At 46.9% G+C, this 18,543-nt stretch overlaps 1 protein-coding gene across 1 annotated transcript in view; it reads left to right on the plus strand.

Annotated features, from left to right (window-relative positions):
- The window catches only part of LOC127567967 (interphotoreceptor matrix proteoglycan 1), a 228,691-nt gene that overhangs the window by 184,710 nt on the left and 25,438 nt on the right, over positions 1–18,543 (plus strand). The window contains exons 10-14 of the mRNA XM_052011209.1: positions 715–773; positions 2,609–2,865; positions 5,573–5,649; positions 7,162–8,269; positions 12,679–13,334. Of these exons, the coding sequence (XP_051867169.1) occupies positions 715–773; positions 2,609–2,865; positions 5,573–5,649; positions 7,162–8,269; positions 12,679–13,334 (2,157 nt within the window). The remainder of the gene's footprint in view (positions 1–714; positions 774–2,608; positions 2,866–5,572; positions 5,650–7,161; positions 8,270–12,678; positions 13,335–18,543) is intronic.

The raw sequence follows: 18,543 nt of genomic DNA on the forward strand, positions 1-18,543 counted from the left end.
GCACCATTCAGAAGTCTGATGGTGGAGAGGAAGAAGCTGTTCCTAAAACGTTGAGTGTTCTTCAGGCTCCTGTACCTCCTCCCCAATGGTAGTAACAAGAAGAGGGGATGTCCCAGATGGTGAGGATCCTTAGTGATGGATGCCACCTTCTTGAGACACTGCCTCTTGAAGATGTCCTTCATGGTGGGGAGGGTTGTGCCTGTGACAACCCTTTGCAGCCTCTTTCAATCCTGGACGTTGGAGCCTCCATACCAGGCTGTGCTGCAACCAGTCAGGATGCTCTCCACTGCACATCTGTAGAAATTTGCAAGAGTCTTTCGTGACATACCAAATTTCCTCAAACTCCTAATGAAGTAGAGCCTTCTTCATGATTGCATCAATGTGTTGAGCACAAGATAGATCCTCTGAGATGTTGACACCCAGGATCTTGAAGCTGCTCACCATTTCCACCGCTGACCCCTCAATGAGATTGGTGTATGTTCTCCCGATTTCCCCTTCCTGAAGTCCACAATCAATTCCTTGGTTTTGCTGATGTTGTGTGTGAGGTTGTTGTTGCAGCACCACTCAATCAGCTGATCTATCTCACCATCACCTTCTGAGATTCTGCCAACAACAGTGGTGTCATCGGCGATTTTATAGGTGGCGTTTGAGCTGTGCCTACACCTGATAACTGTGTCCATTTTAAAAGGTCTCAATGTATCATTTTCATTCCAGATGCAGAATCTGTTTGAAATCCTCCCAGGATTCAAAGGTGTTCGGATGTTAGGATTCAGGTAAATTGAAGAATTGTCCTTGTGCAGTGTTAACAGCCAATGTGCACTTCTTGGCATCTTCTACTTCCCTCCTGAGGTTTCTTTGGTCTGATTGTCGAGCCACTGCTTCAGTGCCAGAGACCCAGGTTCAGTCATGACCTCAGGCGCTGTCTGTGTGGAGTTTGCACGTTCTCCCTGTGACCGAGCGGGTTTCCCCAGGTGCCCCAGTTTCCTCCCACATCCCAAGGATGTGTAGGTTGATATACGCCAGAGAAACAAGGGACTGCAGATGTTGGAATCTCGATGAAAAACACGATGATGCTGGAGGAACTCAGCAGGCCAGACAGCATCCGTGGAGAAAAGCAGGTGGTCAAAGTTTCAGGTCAGGACCCTTCTTCAGGACCAGGGTTGCCACTGGTGTATAGATGAATGATGGAATCTCGGGGGGGGGGGGTGTTGATGAGAATGGGGGGAGAATGAAATAGGATTAAAAGGAACCTTGCAGCCTAACAGCATGAATACTGAATTCTCCCTCTTTAAGTAATCCCCACCCCTCTTCCCCACAATCCCCCCCCACTATGTGTCTTCTCTTCTTCCCTTTCCTAGCCTGTCTCTCTTTTTTAATGCTGCCCCCTTTTTTCTTCTCCTTTATTTTCCTTTCTCTCCTTACCTTTGACCCATCCCCCGGTGGATCTGCTCTCCCCTCTTCCCTTGCACCTGCCTATCACTATCCCTCACCTGCATCTACCGATCACCATCATGTGCCCACCCCGCTTCTCCTCTTCTGTCCACTTATCACTGCTCTGCCTTTCCCTCCTATACATCGGGCTTCCCCTTTTCCTATCTTCAGTCCTGAAGAAGGCTCCTGACCCAAAATATTGACCGCCTGCTTTTCTCCACGGATGCTGCCTGACCTGCTGAGTTCCTCCAGCATCATTGTGTTTTTCATCTAGATTCCAGCATCTGCAGTCCTTTGTTTCCCTCAGATTAATGTAGGACTAATGTAACTGGGTGGTTGACGGTGGGTGTGGACTCAGGCTGAAGGGCCTGTATGACTCCATGGCTCCATGACTCTAATATATTGTGAGGTTTTGTTGCCAGACCCATTGTGAGTGGCAATAGTGGGTAGAGAAGGGAGATCCCTCACATTCCCGAGCGGTTTGGACACAGGATGGTGGTGGAAAAAACATTGATGAAGCAGTGACATTGCACCAACCATCGGATACAACAATCTCCCACCCAGAGAACATGAGAACAGTTTGTCATCCAGGGACACACTGGCTGGGATACTGCCCTCTCCACCCTGGACATTCCAGTTCATTGTTTGTTCAAAAATTGATTAGTACATTAAGGAGAGGCTGGATAGGCTGAGAATTTTTTCCCTGGAGTGTAGAAGACTGAGGGGTGACTTAGAGGCATACAAAATCATGAGGGGCATAGATAAGGTGAATGGTCACAGCCTTTTTCCCTGGGTCAGGGAGTCTAAAACTAGAGGGCATAGATTTAAGGTGAGGAAGGACCTGAGGGGCAACTTTTTCACACAGAGTGTGGGGGGTATATGGAACGAGCTGCCAGAGGAAGTGTTAGAGGCAGGTACAACTACAACATTTAAAAGACATTTGGACAAGTTCATAGTTAGGAAGAGGTTTAGAGGGATATGGGTCAAATGCAGGCAAATGGGACTAGCTCAGGTAGACTATTTGGTCAGCATGGATGAATTAGGCTGAAGGGCCTGTTTCCATGCTGTGTAATTCTATGACTCTATAGCTCGTGGCATGGGCTGTAACTGAAGCTGTAGATCTTTTTTTTGCAATGAAATATTAAGGATGTCTCAGCTGTGTTTTTTTTCCTTTCAGTGCGGACAGTCATTTGATTTACTTTGCTGCGATCTTTGATAGAAGGGTTGCCGCGCCCAGTGACATTCTCAGTGCTGTCCTAAATATCGGTTCCAACAAAGTGGAGAATGGAGACATGCTATTTGAACCGCAAGAGGAGATCCCGGAGGAGTTACTGGGCACCATGGAGGTGACCAGGTTGCAGGACATGGTTGCCATGGCACTCTTCAATGATACCTCGCTCTCAATGGATCCAAGTTCACTTCAGTTTGCTGAAGGTAAATTGATGTCCACTTCATCCCAGTCACCATTCCCGACTGGCTTCACCTTGAATGACAACTGCTGGCTGTTATCCTGATCAAGATCAAATCTCTAATGGTTTCTATACTCCTGGTATATCTATGGTTCTAAGGACATACAAGAAATTGGAGCAAGAGTGGACCACTCAACCCATGACTTTGCCCCAACATTCAACAGGGGAGAGGGTCAACAGCCAATGTGATACTCTTTGTTCTTGCTTGCAACACAGGATCATACCAACACAGGACCCCGCACCCACCCAGTGAAGGCACAAGCTATCCACTTTCAGCCACACACAGGTTTCCTGCCTCGGCACACAAGTTACCTTTTCTATATACATTGACCCTTTTCTTTCCCTTGTGAACCTTTTGGCTTTTATGCATTGATAAAACACATGAGGATTTTCCTTGATTTTACTTGCCCTGTTACTTCCTTTTTCAATTTCACCTTTGCATTTTCCATACTCCTCTGATTTCTCTACAGAGTAGCACCCTTGGTATCTGACACACATTATTCTATCCTGTGTGGGCTTTGGCTTCCAGGGATTCCTCCCCTTCTTCCCCTGACAACATATTTGACCTTAACCTTCACTATTCCATTGAATGCCTCTCACTGCCCTGTCACTCATTCATCTGTCCCCGGTCCACTCCTGCCTTACTCCCCGTTGAGAACTTTTACCACAGGTTGTCTTTGTTCTTTTGTATAACAGCTTTAACTCTAGTTGAATTATGATCACTATCACCCTGTTATTGTTCTACAGATTGGAGATGCGGAACATTAAACAAATCAGTTGAGATGGGTTTATTGAGTTGATATTGCGAGAAATTTATTAGAGCAATAATTTCAAACAGTGCTGGGTGGATGTCAGAGGCTATTAGTATTGTAAGTTGAGTCTGACCCAAAGCTGATCTTTCTTACTCATTTACAAATGTTCTTATTCAAAAAAGGGGTGCAGGCACCTATTCTCCCTAACCATTAGACCACAGCACAGAACTGCTAACCGCACTGCTCTGATTGGTTCTGACTTGTTGTTTTCGGTAAGGCAAACCCCCCCATAAGGATAGTTAATTAGTAAAATAGGTGGCATTGTTGACACTGAAGACGGTTATCAAGATTTACAGAGGGATCTTGATCGGCTGGGTAAGTGGGCTGAGGAATGGTAAATGAGGTTTAATTCGGATTAAATGTGAGATGTTGCATTTTGGGGGTAATAAGGGTAAGACGTTCACAGTGAACGGTCAGGCCCTGGGGAGTGTTGTAGAACAGAGAGACCCAGGAGTACAAGTACATGTTTCCCTGGAAGTGGTGTCGCAGGTAGACAGGGTGGTGAAGAAGGCTTTAGGCAACCCAGCCGTCATCAGTCAGGGCATTGACTATAGCAGTTGGGATGTTGTGTTGCAGTTGTACAAGATGTTGGTGAGGCCACATTTGGAATTCTGTGTTCAGTTTTGGTCACCCTGCAATACAAAAGATGTCATTAGGCTGGAAAGAGGGCAGAGGAGATTTCTGAGGATGTTGCGGGGACTTGAACTACTTGAGTTATGGAGAGAGTGGAGCAGGTTGGGACTTTTTCACTAAAGCGTAGGAGACCGAGGGGTGATCTTCTAGAGGTTTATAAAATCATGAGGGGCATAGATAGGGTGAATGTGCACAGTCTTTTTCCCAGGGTTGGGGAAACGAGAACCAGAGGGAATAGGTTTAAGGTGAGAAGGGAGAGATTTAATAGGAACCTGAGGAGCAACTTTTTCTCCCAGAGGAAGTTTTTAAGGCAGGTACGTTAACAACATTTAAAAGGTACCTGGACAGGTACACGGATAGGAAAGGTTTAGAGGGATACGGGCCAAACGCAAGCAAATGGGACTAGCTTAGATGGGAATTTTGTTTGGCATGGACCAATTGGGCCAAAGGGTCTGTTTCTGCGAAGTATGACTCTATGGTTCTATAACTGGGGATGGAAATTGTTCGGGTGAGCCTTGTATCAAGTGTGGATAAACAAGCTAAAGCCTGGCTCTCTTTGCTTCAGTAAGCAGGAGGTGGTAGAGGGGAAGTAGAGTAGGAGTGGGAACAAAAAGCATTGTTGTGACATATAGAGAGCTCTTCAGTTTGCAATAACTGAAAATCACTCTTGAATCAGATACTTGATTCCCAGCATTTGTTTGCACTGATCAGCAGTTAACTCATTGCAATGAAGCTTTCACATAAGCCACTTAGCCCAACAGTTGTTTAGTGTTTACATTCCACTCAACCTTCTCTCTAGTCCACTTCATCTGTCTCTCTCAGCACATCTATTCCCTTACTCCTCCATGTCTATCTTCCTCTTAAATGCATCAGTTATCGACCTTAATTACTTGGGAGCTCCACATTTTAACCAAAGTCAAAGTTAAAGTTGAGTTTATTGTCATATACACAAGTACATGTATGCACAGGTGCAATGAAAAACTTTACTTGCAGCAGCTTCACAGGCACATAGTGTCATTTAAGCAGCATTCACAAGAAAAACATAAATTAAACATAAATTATACATGATTTTGACAAAAGAAAACACAATTAGAACAAAAAAAACTCAGTTTAAAGAGGTTTCTGTGAAACATTGAAGTTAAAGACTTAGTTTAATTTGAAGAATGATTTCTAAACCTTGCTTTCTCCTGAACATTGTGACACAATATATTGATGTTTATCCCCCAGATACAAAGGAACTTCCTCCAAACCCTGAAGATCTCAACCAACTGATTCCCAACTCGGCTCCATCTCCTCCTGAACGGGTACAGTATCTTGCACCTTATAAAGATCTGCAGTGTTGCTGGGCTGTGATTTCACTGTGTGTTGTATCTTGCGTGGATCAGCTTTGGAATGTCACATTTACACAGAATCCCTCTGTTCCTTCCTGGGCTGGGTTTTGTTGCCAGTGTGTCAGCTAGGTAGTGACTGGTATAGATGATACCTGTGTTAGCAAATTTATTCTCTTCCACCTCAAGTTTAGAACATGGAACAGTACAGCACAGCACAGGCCCTTAGGCCCATGATGTCTGTGCCAAAAATGATGCCAAATTAAACTAAATCCCTTCTGCCTGAACATGATCCATATCCCTCCATTCCCTGCATATTCATGTGTCTATCTAACAGCCTCTTAAACACCACTATCGTATCTGTTTCCACCACCACCCCTGGCAGCCTGTTCCAGGCATCCAACACTCTGTGTAAAAATCTTGTCCCTCACATCTCCTTTAAACTTGCCCTCCCTCACTTTAAATGCATGACCTCTAGTACTTAACGTTTCTACCCTGGGAAGAAGATTCTGACTGTCTACCCTATCCATGCCTCTCATAATTGCGCACCGCCTCTTGAAGATGTCCTCGATTTGTAAGAGTCTTTGGTGACATACCGAATCTCCTCAAACTCCTAACGAAGTAGAGCCACTGGCGTGCCTTCTTCGTAATTGCATCAATGTGTTGGGCCCAGGATAGATCCTCCGAGATGTTGTTATGGGGTGAGGCATGGCTGTCTGTACTCATTAAATACAGGTATTGGTATCGGATTATTATTGTCACTTGTACCGAGGTACAGTGAAAAACTTGTCTTGCATACCGATCGTACAGGTCAATTTATTACACAGTGCAGTTACATTGAGTTAGTACAGAGTGCATTGAGGTAGTACAGGTAAAAACAATAACAATAGAGAGTAAAGTATCACAATTAAAGAGGAAGTCCAGTGCAGGTAGACAATAAGGTGCAAGGTAGCAGCAGTCCCAACACCAGCTCACATCCCCACCCTGTGTATTCACAAGTGCACAGCGGTCCAATCAGGGGAGGGTGTTGCAGAAACTTGTGAAAAGTTGTGAGGGACTTGGTAAAGCAGATGAGCCCAGGGAAAGAGCTCCAAAGGTTAATGTAGGAAATACTTCATTTGTCAAACATAGAACATTACAGCACAGTACAAGCCCTTCAGCCCATGATGTTGTACTGACGTTTTATCCTGCTCTAAGATCTATCTAACCCTTCCCTCCCACATAGCACTCAATTTCTCTATCAGTCATGTGTCTATCTAAGAGTCTCTTAAATGTCCCTAATGTATCTTCTCCCACAACCTCTGCTGGCAGTGCATTCCACACACCCACCACTCTCTGTGTAAAAAACTTACCCCTGACATCCCTCTTATACCAATCCAATCACCTTAAAATTATGCCCCCTCGTGTTAGCCATTGTCGCCCTGGGAAGAAGTCTCTGACTGTCCAATGATGTATTTCCTAAAACAAGATCTGCTTTCTATTTTGAAGGAAAAGCCTGCCACTGAAGATTATCCGGAGGACAGTTTTGTAGAGAGGATTCCAGTTATCCCTCCTGAAGGAAAACATATCGGAGCCATTAATGCGACCACAATGGACCCTGTGGATAGGGATACACAGATGCCCCCATTCCCAACCAGTGTGCCTGGGGATTTGCCAAGCCACCTGTCTGTGACAGAACCTTCACTCACTGTCCCAGAGCGATCTTCAGTCGAGCCAGGGAGCACGTTGTCTGTCGACCAGGAAGGAGGGGTGACTGAAGGCACATGGACCAGCAGTGCCGCATTTACGGCCATTCCCTCAGACACTGGCGGACGCATTGTGGCAGACGAGAAGAATACCGTAACTATCCCAACGTCACCCAGCCCACAACAGATCGACGAGGACGCGGCTTCCTCAACAGCACGATATGAACCGGCAGTGGAGACCAAAGAAATGGTAGAGGAGGAGACCATTAGCAGCACAACCTCCACAGATGTACAGACTGAAAACGTGCAGCATAGTGATGCGTATCTTCAGGAGGAGTGGTCTGGGGAGGGTATTACTGCTGCCGAGGATGTTGGGGGAACAGTATCTTCTCCAGCTGCACCCAGGCAGGAACTGGAGGAGGTCAGTGCGGCTGAGGAAGTGGTGAGGGTCACAGGTTCTGCGACACTGTCAGAACAACCCCATCCGGATGAAGCTGGTGACACAGATGGGAAGGAGGGTGACATCACTGCGGTCAGTGTCACAGAGTCTGTAACTGCTCCTGTCAGTCAAATGCTGCACGTGGATGCAAACCTGGTGGAGGAGCAGACCAGACCACTGCATCCTTATGGACAAGAAATCATTGGGCATGTGGATGAGGAAGACATGGAGCCTGACGTCAGTGGAAAAGTAGAGCAGCCTGGCAGAGTGGTTCAAACAGTGGTCTATCCAATCACTGGTGATCGGGAAGAGGGAGCCAATACCGTGGAGGAGGAGCAGGACACCGGGACAGTGGTCACTCTGTCCCAGCCAGTTGTTGAAGATAATCGGATAGTGGGACCAGCAGGAGACAATAGTGCCAGCACAACGACAGTGTGGACCTCTCCACCAACTGTGACCAGAGAGGACGGAGGTGAGTGTGACAGTGGGAGCAGTGCTGGAGCTTCGAACAGTGAAACACTCACACAAAGATGTGTCACATGTGGCCAAGGCGTGGGAGAGAGAGAGGGACCACTTGTACAGTACCGGTCCCATCCAGTCACAGCCATGCACAACAGTGGCACACAACTGCACCAACACAGGACCTCACCAACACAGGACCCCACCAACATAGGACCTCACCAACACAGGACCACACCAACACAGGACCATACCAACACAAGACCACACCACACCAACACAGGACATCACCAACACAGGACCACACCAACACAAGACCACACACCAACAGACGACCACACCAACACAGGACCACACCAACACAGGACCACACCAACACAGGACTTCACCAACACAGGACCACACCAACACAAGACCACACACCAACACAGGACCAATATACTCAAAGAGGAGACCAACAGACATTTAAACTACAAGAGTGTGGAGTGGTTTGGGGACGGAACAGGAAAGTAGTGGTGAGGCCTGGATTGGATCGGCTACTGGTCAGGCACACCCACATGGCTAATGCCTCTTCTCCCGCTCCTTAGGTTCTGAAACACTGGTTCAGTCACAGCTGGCGTATTGTGTCCACTTCTCAGAATGCCACACCTTCAAAAAGATGTAAAGTTTTTAGAGAGGGTGTAGGAGAGGTTTACTGACATGGTTCCAGGGTTGAGTGACTTCAATGATGAGGATAGTCTGGATGAGGTTGCTCTCCTTGTATGAGGGGAGTTTGGAAGAGGTAGGCACAGGGTGGAGAGAGAAATTGTTCCCATTGGCAGAGGGGTCAGGAATGAAGGTGATTGGTAAAAAGACCAAAGCTAACAGCAGGAAGATCTTTCTTTTACCACAAATGGTCAAGAACAGGAATACAATGCCAGGGTAGTGGTGGAGGCAGAGTCAACTGGAGCATTCAAACGGGATGAATATAGAACATAGAACAGTACAGCACAGAACAAGCCCTTCAGCCTGTTGTTGTGGATAAGTATCTGGAAGGATACAATCCGTAGGGGTATGGGGAGAGTGCAGGAGTCAGGACTAGTTCATAGACCCAATAGCCTCCCCTGTACACATTCTGATAAACTGGTAAATTGGTTTATTATTGTCATATGTACCAAGGTACAGAGAAGAACTTTGTTTTGCATGGCATCCATACAGATCATTTCATTACAACAGTGCATTGAGATAGCACAAGGGAAAACAATAACAGAATGCAGAATAAAGTGTTACAGTTACAGGGGAAGTGCAGTGCAGGCAGACAATAAGGCGTAAGGCCATAATGAGGTAGACTGTGAGGTCAAGAGTCCACCCTATTGTACTAGGGAATCATTCAATAGTCTTATAACAGTGGGACAGAAGCTGTCCTTGAGCCTGGTGGTACATGCTTTCAGGCTCTTGTATCTTCTGCCCTGTGGGAGAGGGGAGAAGAGAGAATGTCCGGGGTGGGTAAGGTCTTTGGTTATGCTAGCTGCTTTACCAAGGCAGCAAGAAGTATAGACAGAGTCCATGGAGGGGAGGTCGGTTTCCATGATGTGCTGAGCTGTGTCCACAACTCTCTTCAGTTTCTTGCGATCACAGGCAGAGCAGTTTCCATACCAAGCTGTGATGCATCTGGATAGGATGCTTTAATGGAGCACTGTCCAAAGCCAGTGATTTGGTACAGATTGTGAGTACTGAATCTTGTTTGAAAGTCAATTATTCAAAATGGTGATTTCATTTCCTTTTGCAAGATCAATAGGAGAAAGATCTTTTCATCTTTAGCACAAATTCAAACGTTGCAGTGTAATGACACTTGGGAACAGTGTGAGTTGGTAATAGATCAGGAGGATGTAAACCTTACCGTGGGCAGGCACAAGGCAAATAAAAAGCAATGCAGCAACATGCGAGTTGTTATATTTTGATAAAAAGAGTGAGGAGGAACAATACTTAATAATCAGTGCAATTTAAAGGGATCCAGTAAAATGAGAGATCGTTGGTGTTTTGTGCAGGAGGACAGGTTAACAAAAGAAAAGTGAGTTTGTGGGCTTTACAAGGCTGGGAGGAACTGCTAGTTCTAGAGTATTATGTCTGATTCTGGACAGAGCACTTTAGGAAGCTGTGAATACAGAAAAGATTCAGCAGAGTGGGGTTGTGATGGAAGTTTACTGCCTGGAAAAATTCACACGTCCTTTCAAACACCACCTGCCTATTTCCAGCACTCTGTTTGTACTCCAGATTTGCAGCATCTGCAGCATGTTTCTCTGAGACCCTTGCAGGGAAGAGAGGGTGGAATTATGCAGATGGACAGGAGAACATGATGTTGTGCCCTTGGAGCAGTAGAAATCTGAGATGCAGCTGTTGAAAAACACAACAATAAAAAAATAGTTGCCTAAGGGGGGACAAGCAGATTGAAAATGATCAGCAAAAGAAGTAGAGGAGACACAGAAGTTCAGAGACACGGGAGCAGGAGGAGGCCAATTGACCCTTCAAACCTGCTGCACCACTCAATATGATGATAGCTGATCCTTTATGCCAATACCATTGTCTCACTCTCTCCCCATACCTCGCTGCCTTTTGTGTCCAGAAATTTATTGAGTCCCTTCATAAATATATTCAGTGACTTGGCCTCCACAGCCTGCTGTTGTCAAGAATTCCACAGGTCCGTCACCCTCTAAACAGAGAACCTTCTCCTCATCTCAGTCCTGATGTATTACCCCTGTACCCTGCGATATGACCCCTGGTTCTCGGCACTAGATTGTGAATCTATTGCTTTCAGTTCCGGTCGCCTCATTATAGGGAGGATGTGGAAGCTTTAGAGAGGGTGCAGAGGACGTTTACCAGGATGCTGCCTGGATTGGAGAGCATTTCTTATGAGGATAGGTTGAGTGAGCTGGGGCTTTTCTCTTTGGAGAGAAGGAGGATGAGAGGTGACTTGATAGAGGTGTATAAGATGATAAGAGGCATAGACTGAGTGGACAGTCAGAGACTTTTTCCCAGGGCGAAAATAGCTAAAATGAGGGGACTTAATTTTAAGGTGATCGGAGCAAGGTATAAGGGGGATGTCAGGGGTAAGTTTTTTTAAACAGAGAGTGGTGGGTGCGTGGAATGCACTGCCGGCAGAGGTTGTGGGGGCAGATACATTAGGGACATTTAAGAGACTCTTAGATAGGCACAGGAATGATAGAGAAATGGAGGCCTATGTGGGAGGGAAGGGTTAGATAGATCTTAGAGCAGGATAAAATGTCGGCACAACATCGTGGGCCGAAGGGCCTGTACTGTGTTGTAATGTTAAGAGAATGGAGCTGACTGCTCATTGAAACGTCCCTCATCTCCTTCCCTCCTTGGATCCATCTCTCACGCACTGCCTGTGGGCCCAAGTGTCAGTGTTGGACATTGTTGCACACCGCGCCCACTCTGGAGATCTATCCGGGCACCTACAGCTCACGTATCAGCTCGCCAACAGCCTGCTTGATCAGATGAGCGGGCATCTCATGGCATTCACGATAGTGGAGTAGGGCTTGTCCACCAGCAGCTCCCCTTGGGGCTCGGAGGAGATCAGAGAGCTGGGAACTGTGCAGGATTGGCGCAGAAATGTAGCCAAGTCTCCACTGGTTGGGGAGCAGCTGCACCCCACTGGGCTGGAGGCCCATGCATTTGTTCAGGACTGACCTGTCGGGGGTTGGATTGCCACAGGCATTATTTATTTATGGGACATGAACATCGCTGGAAAGGCCCACATTTATTGCCCATGGTGGTGAGCTGCCTCCTTGAACCCTGCTGAAGGTGCTCCCTTGGTGCTGCTGGGGAGGGAGTTCCACGATTTAGACCCAGTGACGTTGAAGGGCCAGTGATATATTTCCCAGTCAGGGTGGTGCGTGACTGGTTGGGGAATGTACTGCTGATGCTCTTGGTGTCCTTCTGGATTTGCAATGGTCATGGGTCTGGGAGGTGCTGTCAGAGTAGCCTGGGTGAGTAAGCTGCTGACACCAGCCACGGCTGACTGCCATCACAGTTGATGCTGTGAAGGTGTCCCAGGTAGACAAACCATTGGTCACCCCGGCTTGTGCCACTGTGAGCAGCTGAGCAAAAGATCCAGGCTCTTGCCTCCAACAGAGTTTGGAGCCTCGGTCTCTTTGACACTCACCAAACACATGACCTGTTGGACCTGGGCTTGTCAATACAAAAGCCCTTTTGAACCCCCACCCAGAGCAGGCTCCCACCCCCTTAACATTTGGTCTCTATACAGCTTCTAACAAATCAACACAGGATCCGTTAGGCCGGTTTGTTATCACAGTCAGTCTGACTTTCAACTGAAGTTCATTAGAATAACAAAAAAGCATTAAAAGCAATGTAGTGATGTATGGGCTCTCTGGGTATAAACAGGCAAACCCTTTTGTTCCCCAGTAGATGCAGAGATAACAGGCGTGCCCGAAGTCCCCAGTGATGGGAAGAGTCCTCCAGTATCATTAACAACGCCCGCTGGGAACATCGCTCAAAGTTCAGGACTCCATCTCCCACCCTCCACCCTCGACCAATCTCCTCAGGGCGAGGGAGGGGTGACCACCGCACCACCCACGGACACTTCGTACCTCGCAGAAGGAGGGCCCGCTCCAGCCATCCCCTCCACTGCCACAGAAGTGCGCACACACCCTGGGAACCAACCGTCGCCATCCTGGCTGCCATCCCCTGAGCCCAGCTCCTCTGACAACAAGATCAGCACCACTCCTGCCATCCCACACCCCCCCACTGCTGCTCTTCGTCCCAGCACTGCGACCGCAGGCTTTGAAACAGGAGAGGAGGACGCTGGAAGTAAATTGGATGCTGTGGGTACAGTCGGTGTGCTCACCACCAGCTCTCTCCAGGGAGGGCAGCCTGAAGTCACCTCCACCACACCTCCTTCCCCACTGAAGTATTTAACAACAAGCTTATTGACACCCGCTCCTTCCAAAGAACTGGTGGTGTTCTTCAGCTTACGGGTCACGAACATGATGTTTTCTGACGACCTATTCAACAAGAGCTCCCCAGAGTACAGGACACTGGAACAGCAGTTCCTTCAGCTGGTGAGTTGCATTATTTGGAATAATTGGCTCTGTAGTCACAGTCTGTGGAGGGAGGCACCTTACACCGTGAACAGTCAGGGGTTGGAGATATGTGGTAACAGACTGACTAACAGGAAAAAGTCAGTGGAAGGCAGATAATGGGTTGATTCACTCAGTTACCCAACCTCAGAATTATTGTTCCTCACTTTTATGCCAAGCTTAACAGGATTAATAAATCTAAACTTACCAGCCACAATACAGAGATACCTGTACCCTTGTGATGGAATATGATATATACCATGACAAGGGCACGGCCCGGGTTTGACTCTGGTAAATGAAGGGGCCACGGGGCTACAGAACAAGTCCCAGGTTACTGTGGACAGGGAGGTCCATCACTGTGAGAGGTGCCGACCACTGGATTGTTGTGTGGGGCCACAGTCTGAAGTACCCCTGGGTTAGCTGACATTGAATTTCCCACATCACTGTGCAGTGGGCAGGAATAGAACTAGAGATTTCAACAGCAACAGCCCTTACTTATCCCTTGCCCCAGTCCTCCATTGACACCCCTCCCTTCCCCCTTCCCCCCACCATTGAGGTCCTTCCCTCCCACTTCCCTCCAGCATTGAGGTCCCTTCCTTTGAACTGCCAGGTTCTGTGGTCAGGAGTTCCTGCTTTAAAACCATAGAACCATAGAACCATAAAACAACACAGCACAATACAGGCCCTTCGGCCCACCATGTTGTGCCTCCCTTCAAACCACACCTAAGACTATCTAACCCCTTCCTCCCACATATCCCTCTAATTTAAATTCCTCCATATGCTTATCCAACAATCTCTTGAACTTGTCGAGTGTATCAGCCTCCACCACCACCCCAGGCAGCACATTCCATGCACCAACCACTCTCTGGGTGAAAAACCTCCCTCTGACGTCTCCCTTGAACTTCCCACCCAATACCTTAAAGCCATGTTTTGAGCATTGGTGCCCTGGGAAAGAGGCACTGGCTGTCCACTCTATCTAGTCCTCTCAATATCTTGTATACCTTTATCATGTCTCCCCTCATCCTCCTTCTCTCCAATGAGAACAGCCCTTGCTCCTTTAGTCTCTCCTCATAATCCATACTCTCTAATCCAGGCAGCATCCTGGTAAATCTCCTCTGCACCCTTTCCAATGCCTCCACATCCTTCCTATAATGAGGCAACCAGAACTGGACACAGTACTCTAAGTGTGGTCTAACCAGAGTTTTGTAAAGCTGCATCATCACTTCGCGGCTCTTAAACTCGATCCCCCAACTTATGAAAGCTAACATCCCATAAGCCTTCTTAACTACCCTATCTACCTGTGTGGCAACCTTCAGCGATCTGTGGATATGAACCCCCCCCCCAGATCCCTCTGCTCCTCCACACTGCCCAGAGTCCTGCCATTTACCTTGTGGTCCGCCTTGGAGTTTGTCCTTCCAAAGTGTACTACCTTACACTTTTCTGGATTGAACTCCATCTGCCACTTGTCAGCCCAGCTCTGCATCCTATCAATATCCCTCTGCAAGCTTCTACAGCCCTCCACGCTATCCACAACACCACCGATCTTTGTGTCATCTGCAAACTTGCGAACCCACCCTTCCACCCCCTCATCTAAGTCGTTAAGAAATATCACGAAAAGTAGAGGTCCCAGAACCGATCCCTGTGGAACACCACTAGTCACAGCCCTCCAATCCGAATGCACTCCCTCCACCTCAACCCTCTGCTTTCTACAGGCAAGCCAATTTTGAATCCACACAGCCAAGCTTCCCCGGATCCCTTGGCCTCTGACCTTCTGAAGACGCCTACCATGAGGAACCTTGTCAAACGCCTTACTAAGATCCGTGTAGGCCACATCCACTGCACTAGCCTCGTCAATCTTCCTGGTCGCCTCCTCAAAGAACCCTATCAGGCTAGTGAGGCAAGATCTTCCCTTCACAAAGCCATGCTGGCTGTCCCTAATCAGTCCATGTTTCTCCAAATGCTCATAGATCCTATCTCTTACAATCCTTTCTAAGAACTTGCCCACCACAGACGTAAGGCTTGCCGGTCTGTAATTCCCTGGACTATCCCTACTACCTTTTTTAAATACGGGGACAACATTCGCCACCCTCCAATCCTCCGGTACCATCCCCGTTGACAACGAGGCCTCAAAGATCCTAACCAAAGGTTCAGCAATCTCCTCCCTCACCTCACGAAGCAGCCTGGGGAATATTCCATCCGGCCCCGGGGACTTACCTGTCCTAATATTTTCTAACAGCTCCAACAAATCCTCTCTCTTGATATCTACATACTCTAGAACATTACCCTCACCTATACCATTCTCAGCATCATCAAGACCCCTCTCCTTGGTGAATACTGAAGAGAAGTATTCATTGAGAACCTCACCCACTTCCACAGCTTCCAGGCACATCTTCCCACCTTTGTCTTTAATCGGACCTACCTTTACTCTAGCCATCCTTCTGCTCTTTACGTATCAGAAAAAAGCATTGGGATTCTCCTTAACCCTACTCGCCAAAGCCTTTTCATGTCCCTTTCTCGCTTTCCTCAGCCTTTTCTTAAGCTCCTTCCTTGCTACTCTATATTCCTCACGAGCCCTGTCTGATCCTTGCTGCTTACACCTTATGTATGCTGCCCTCTTCTTCCTAACTAGTTGTTCCATCTCTCTCGTCACCCACGGTTCCTTCACCCTACCATTCCTTCTCTGCCTCACCGGGACAAATTTATCCCTAACATCCTGCAAAAGATCCCTGAACATCGACCACATCTCCATAGTACATATCCCTTCAAAAATGTCATCCCAATTTACACTCCCAAGTTCTCGCCTTATAGCCTCATAATTCGCCTTCCCCCAATTAAATATCTTCCTGTCCTCTTTGCTCCTATCCCTGTCCATGACAATTCTAAAGGTTATGGAGCAATGGTCACTGTCCCCCAGATGCTCACCCACCGATAGGTCTGTCACCTGACCCAGTTCATTACCTAAAACTAGATCTAATATGGCATTCCCTCTAGTCGGCCTGTCAAGATACTGCGTCAGGAATCCGACCTGGACACACTTAACAAACTGCACCCCGTCTAAACCTTTGGCACTAAGTAGGTGCCAATCAATATTTGGATAGTTGAAGTCTTCCACTATAATAACCCTGTTATTTTCGCATCTCTCCAAAAACCGCCTCCCAATCTGCCCCTCAGTATTCCTACTGCTACCGGGGGCCCTATAGAATACTCCCAGGAAGGTAACTGCTCCTTTCTTGTTCTTAACTTCCACCCATACTGACTCTAGAGAGCATCTTTCTACATTATCCACCCTTTCTGCAGCTGTAACTGTGTCCCTGACCAGTATCGCCACCCCTCCTCCTCTTCTCCCGACCTCCCTATCCCTTTTAAAACACTGAAAACCAGGAATATTCAATATCCATTCCTGCCCCAATGTCAGCCATGTCTCTGTAATAGCCACAATATCGTAGTCCCATGTACTTATCCAAGCTCTCAGTTCATCTCCCTTATTCCTGATGCTTCTCGCATTCAAGTAAATGCACTTTAGCCCATCCACCTTACTACTTTTATAGTCTGTACTTTGCTTCTCCTTCCTCAAAGCCTCTCTACCTGTCAGATCTGACTTTTCCCTATCCCCTTCTTCCTCTGACCTACTCCAGTTCCCTTCCCCTTCACAATCTAGTTTAAACCCTCTTGAACCATCCTAGCAAACCTGGCTGCAAGGATATTGGCCCCTCTCAGCTTCAGGTGCAACCCGTCCTCTCTGTACAGGTCCCACCTTCCCCAGAAGAGATCCCAATGATCCAAAAATCTAAAACCCTCCCTCCTGCACCAACTTCTCAGCCATGCATTTATCTGCCATCTCCTCCTATTCCTACCTTCACTATCACATGGTGCTGGCAGCAATCCCGAGATCGCTACCCTCAAGGTCCTGTCATTCAGCCTTCTGCCTAGCTCGCGAGACTCACTTTTCAGGACCTCATTCCTCTTTCCACCTATGTCGTTGGTACCAACACGAACCACAATTTCCGGCTTAACTTTTCTCCCACTTTCTCCTGACACAGCCTTGAGTGCCCCTGCTGACGCAAGTGTATTCATGACACCTCTGTGGGTTGCCTCAGCACCTGCTCAAGGAAATATTGTAAACCACGGAGAGGTACAGTAGGTGTTCCTGCATCAGACAGGTGTTCTGTCTGTCTCCTCACTCTCCCACAGCCACGGCAGAAGTATTGGAGATTATCTTAGACCAGTGGGAACCCGGAACACACCCTAATGCACCAGAGCACCACTCTTATGAATTTCCACATCAACAACAGAATTTAAACTGCTGCCTGTGAAACCAATTTCTGATTTATCAACAATACAAAGCTGGCAGTATTTTCAAAAGTGAAGTAAATCTAAAAAATAATATTTACTGTTGCATATGTAAAAAATGTACATATTGCTGCTGTATTTGAATATAAAATAACCTTTGTAAACAAGGGACAGATCCGAAGGGGATTTAATTGTGAATGAAACAGATTGTCTTAATCTGCCTAAACTGGTTGTTAGTAAAGGTAATTTTGAAATATTATTTGCAAGTTTTGGAAATTGAACCAAAGGATTAATTGTCCATGGAGGATTTATTCATGAATTAAAGCCTGGAGTTCCACACTGGGGAGATAGTAGGGTTGGAGGGAACATGCAGAAAACTATGAAGAATTTAAATGTAATTAAGTTACTTAAATTGTGGCTTAACAACAGAACGTGAAATAGGTGTGGCTCAAATGCAGCTAGTGAATCTGATGGTTGGGAGCTTCATGCTTTTATTGTGTTTGATCAGTTCTCTGATCTATCTAAACAGTAGGCATTTGGAGAAATAAACAACGTTATCACATCATTCTCTTGGATAGATCCTTTCAGTCTTTATCAAGCTCCACACAAGCACATTGTCCTTGATGATTCATTACATCCCGACAACATTTATTCTGAGCAAAGCCCCCAGAAACTGGATAGATTGTGCAAAACTTGCAGGTGGCCAACTTGTTAACGGACTAGCTGTGTAACAAATCATTATCCCATTCCTTTACCTTGTCTGCCTTGGTTAGCACTGTTCATAATACAGCAACCCAAAGAAGTCAACCAGCATTAATCACACATCCTGTGCTTACAGTAGATTAGGAAATTGGGCAGTAAATAAGGGAAAGGTTTTCGAATATATGCAATGGATAACATA

This window comes from Pristis pectinata, chromosome 3, assembly GCF_009764475.1.
Source record: "Pristis pectinata isolate sPriPec2 chromosome 3, sPriPec2.1.pri, whole genome shotgun sequence".
Lineage (NCBI taxonomy): Eukaryota > Metazoa > Chordata > Chondrichthyes > Rhinopristiformes > Pristidae > Pristis > Pristis pectinata.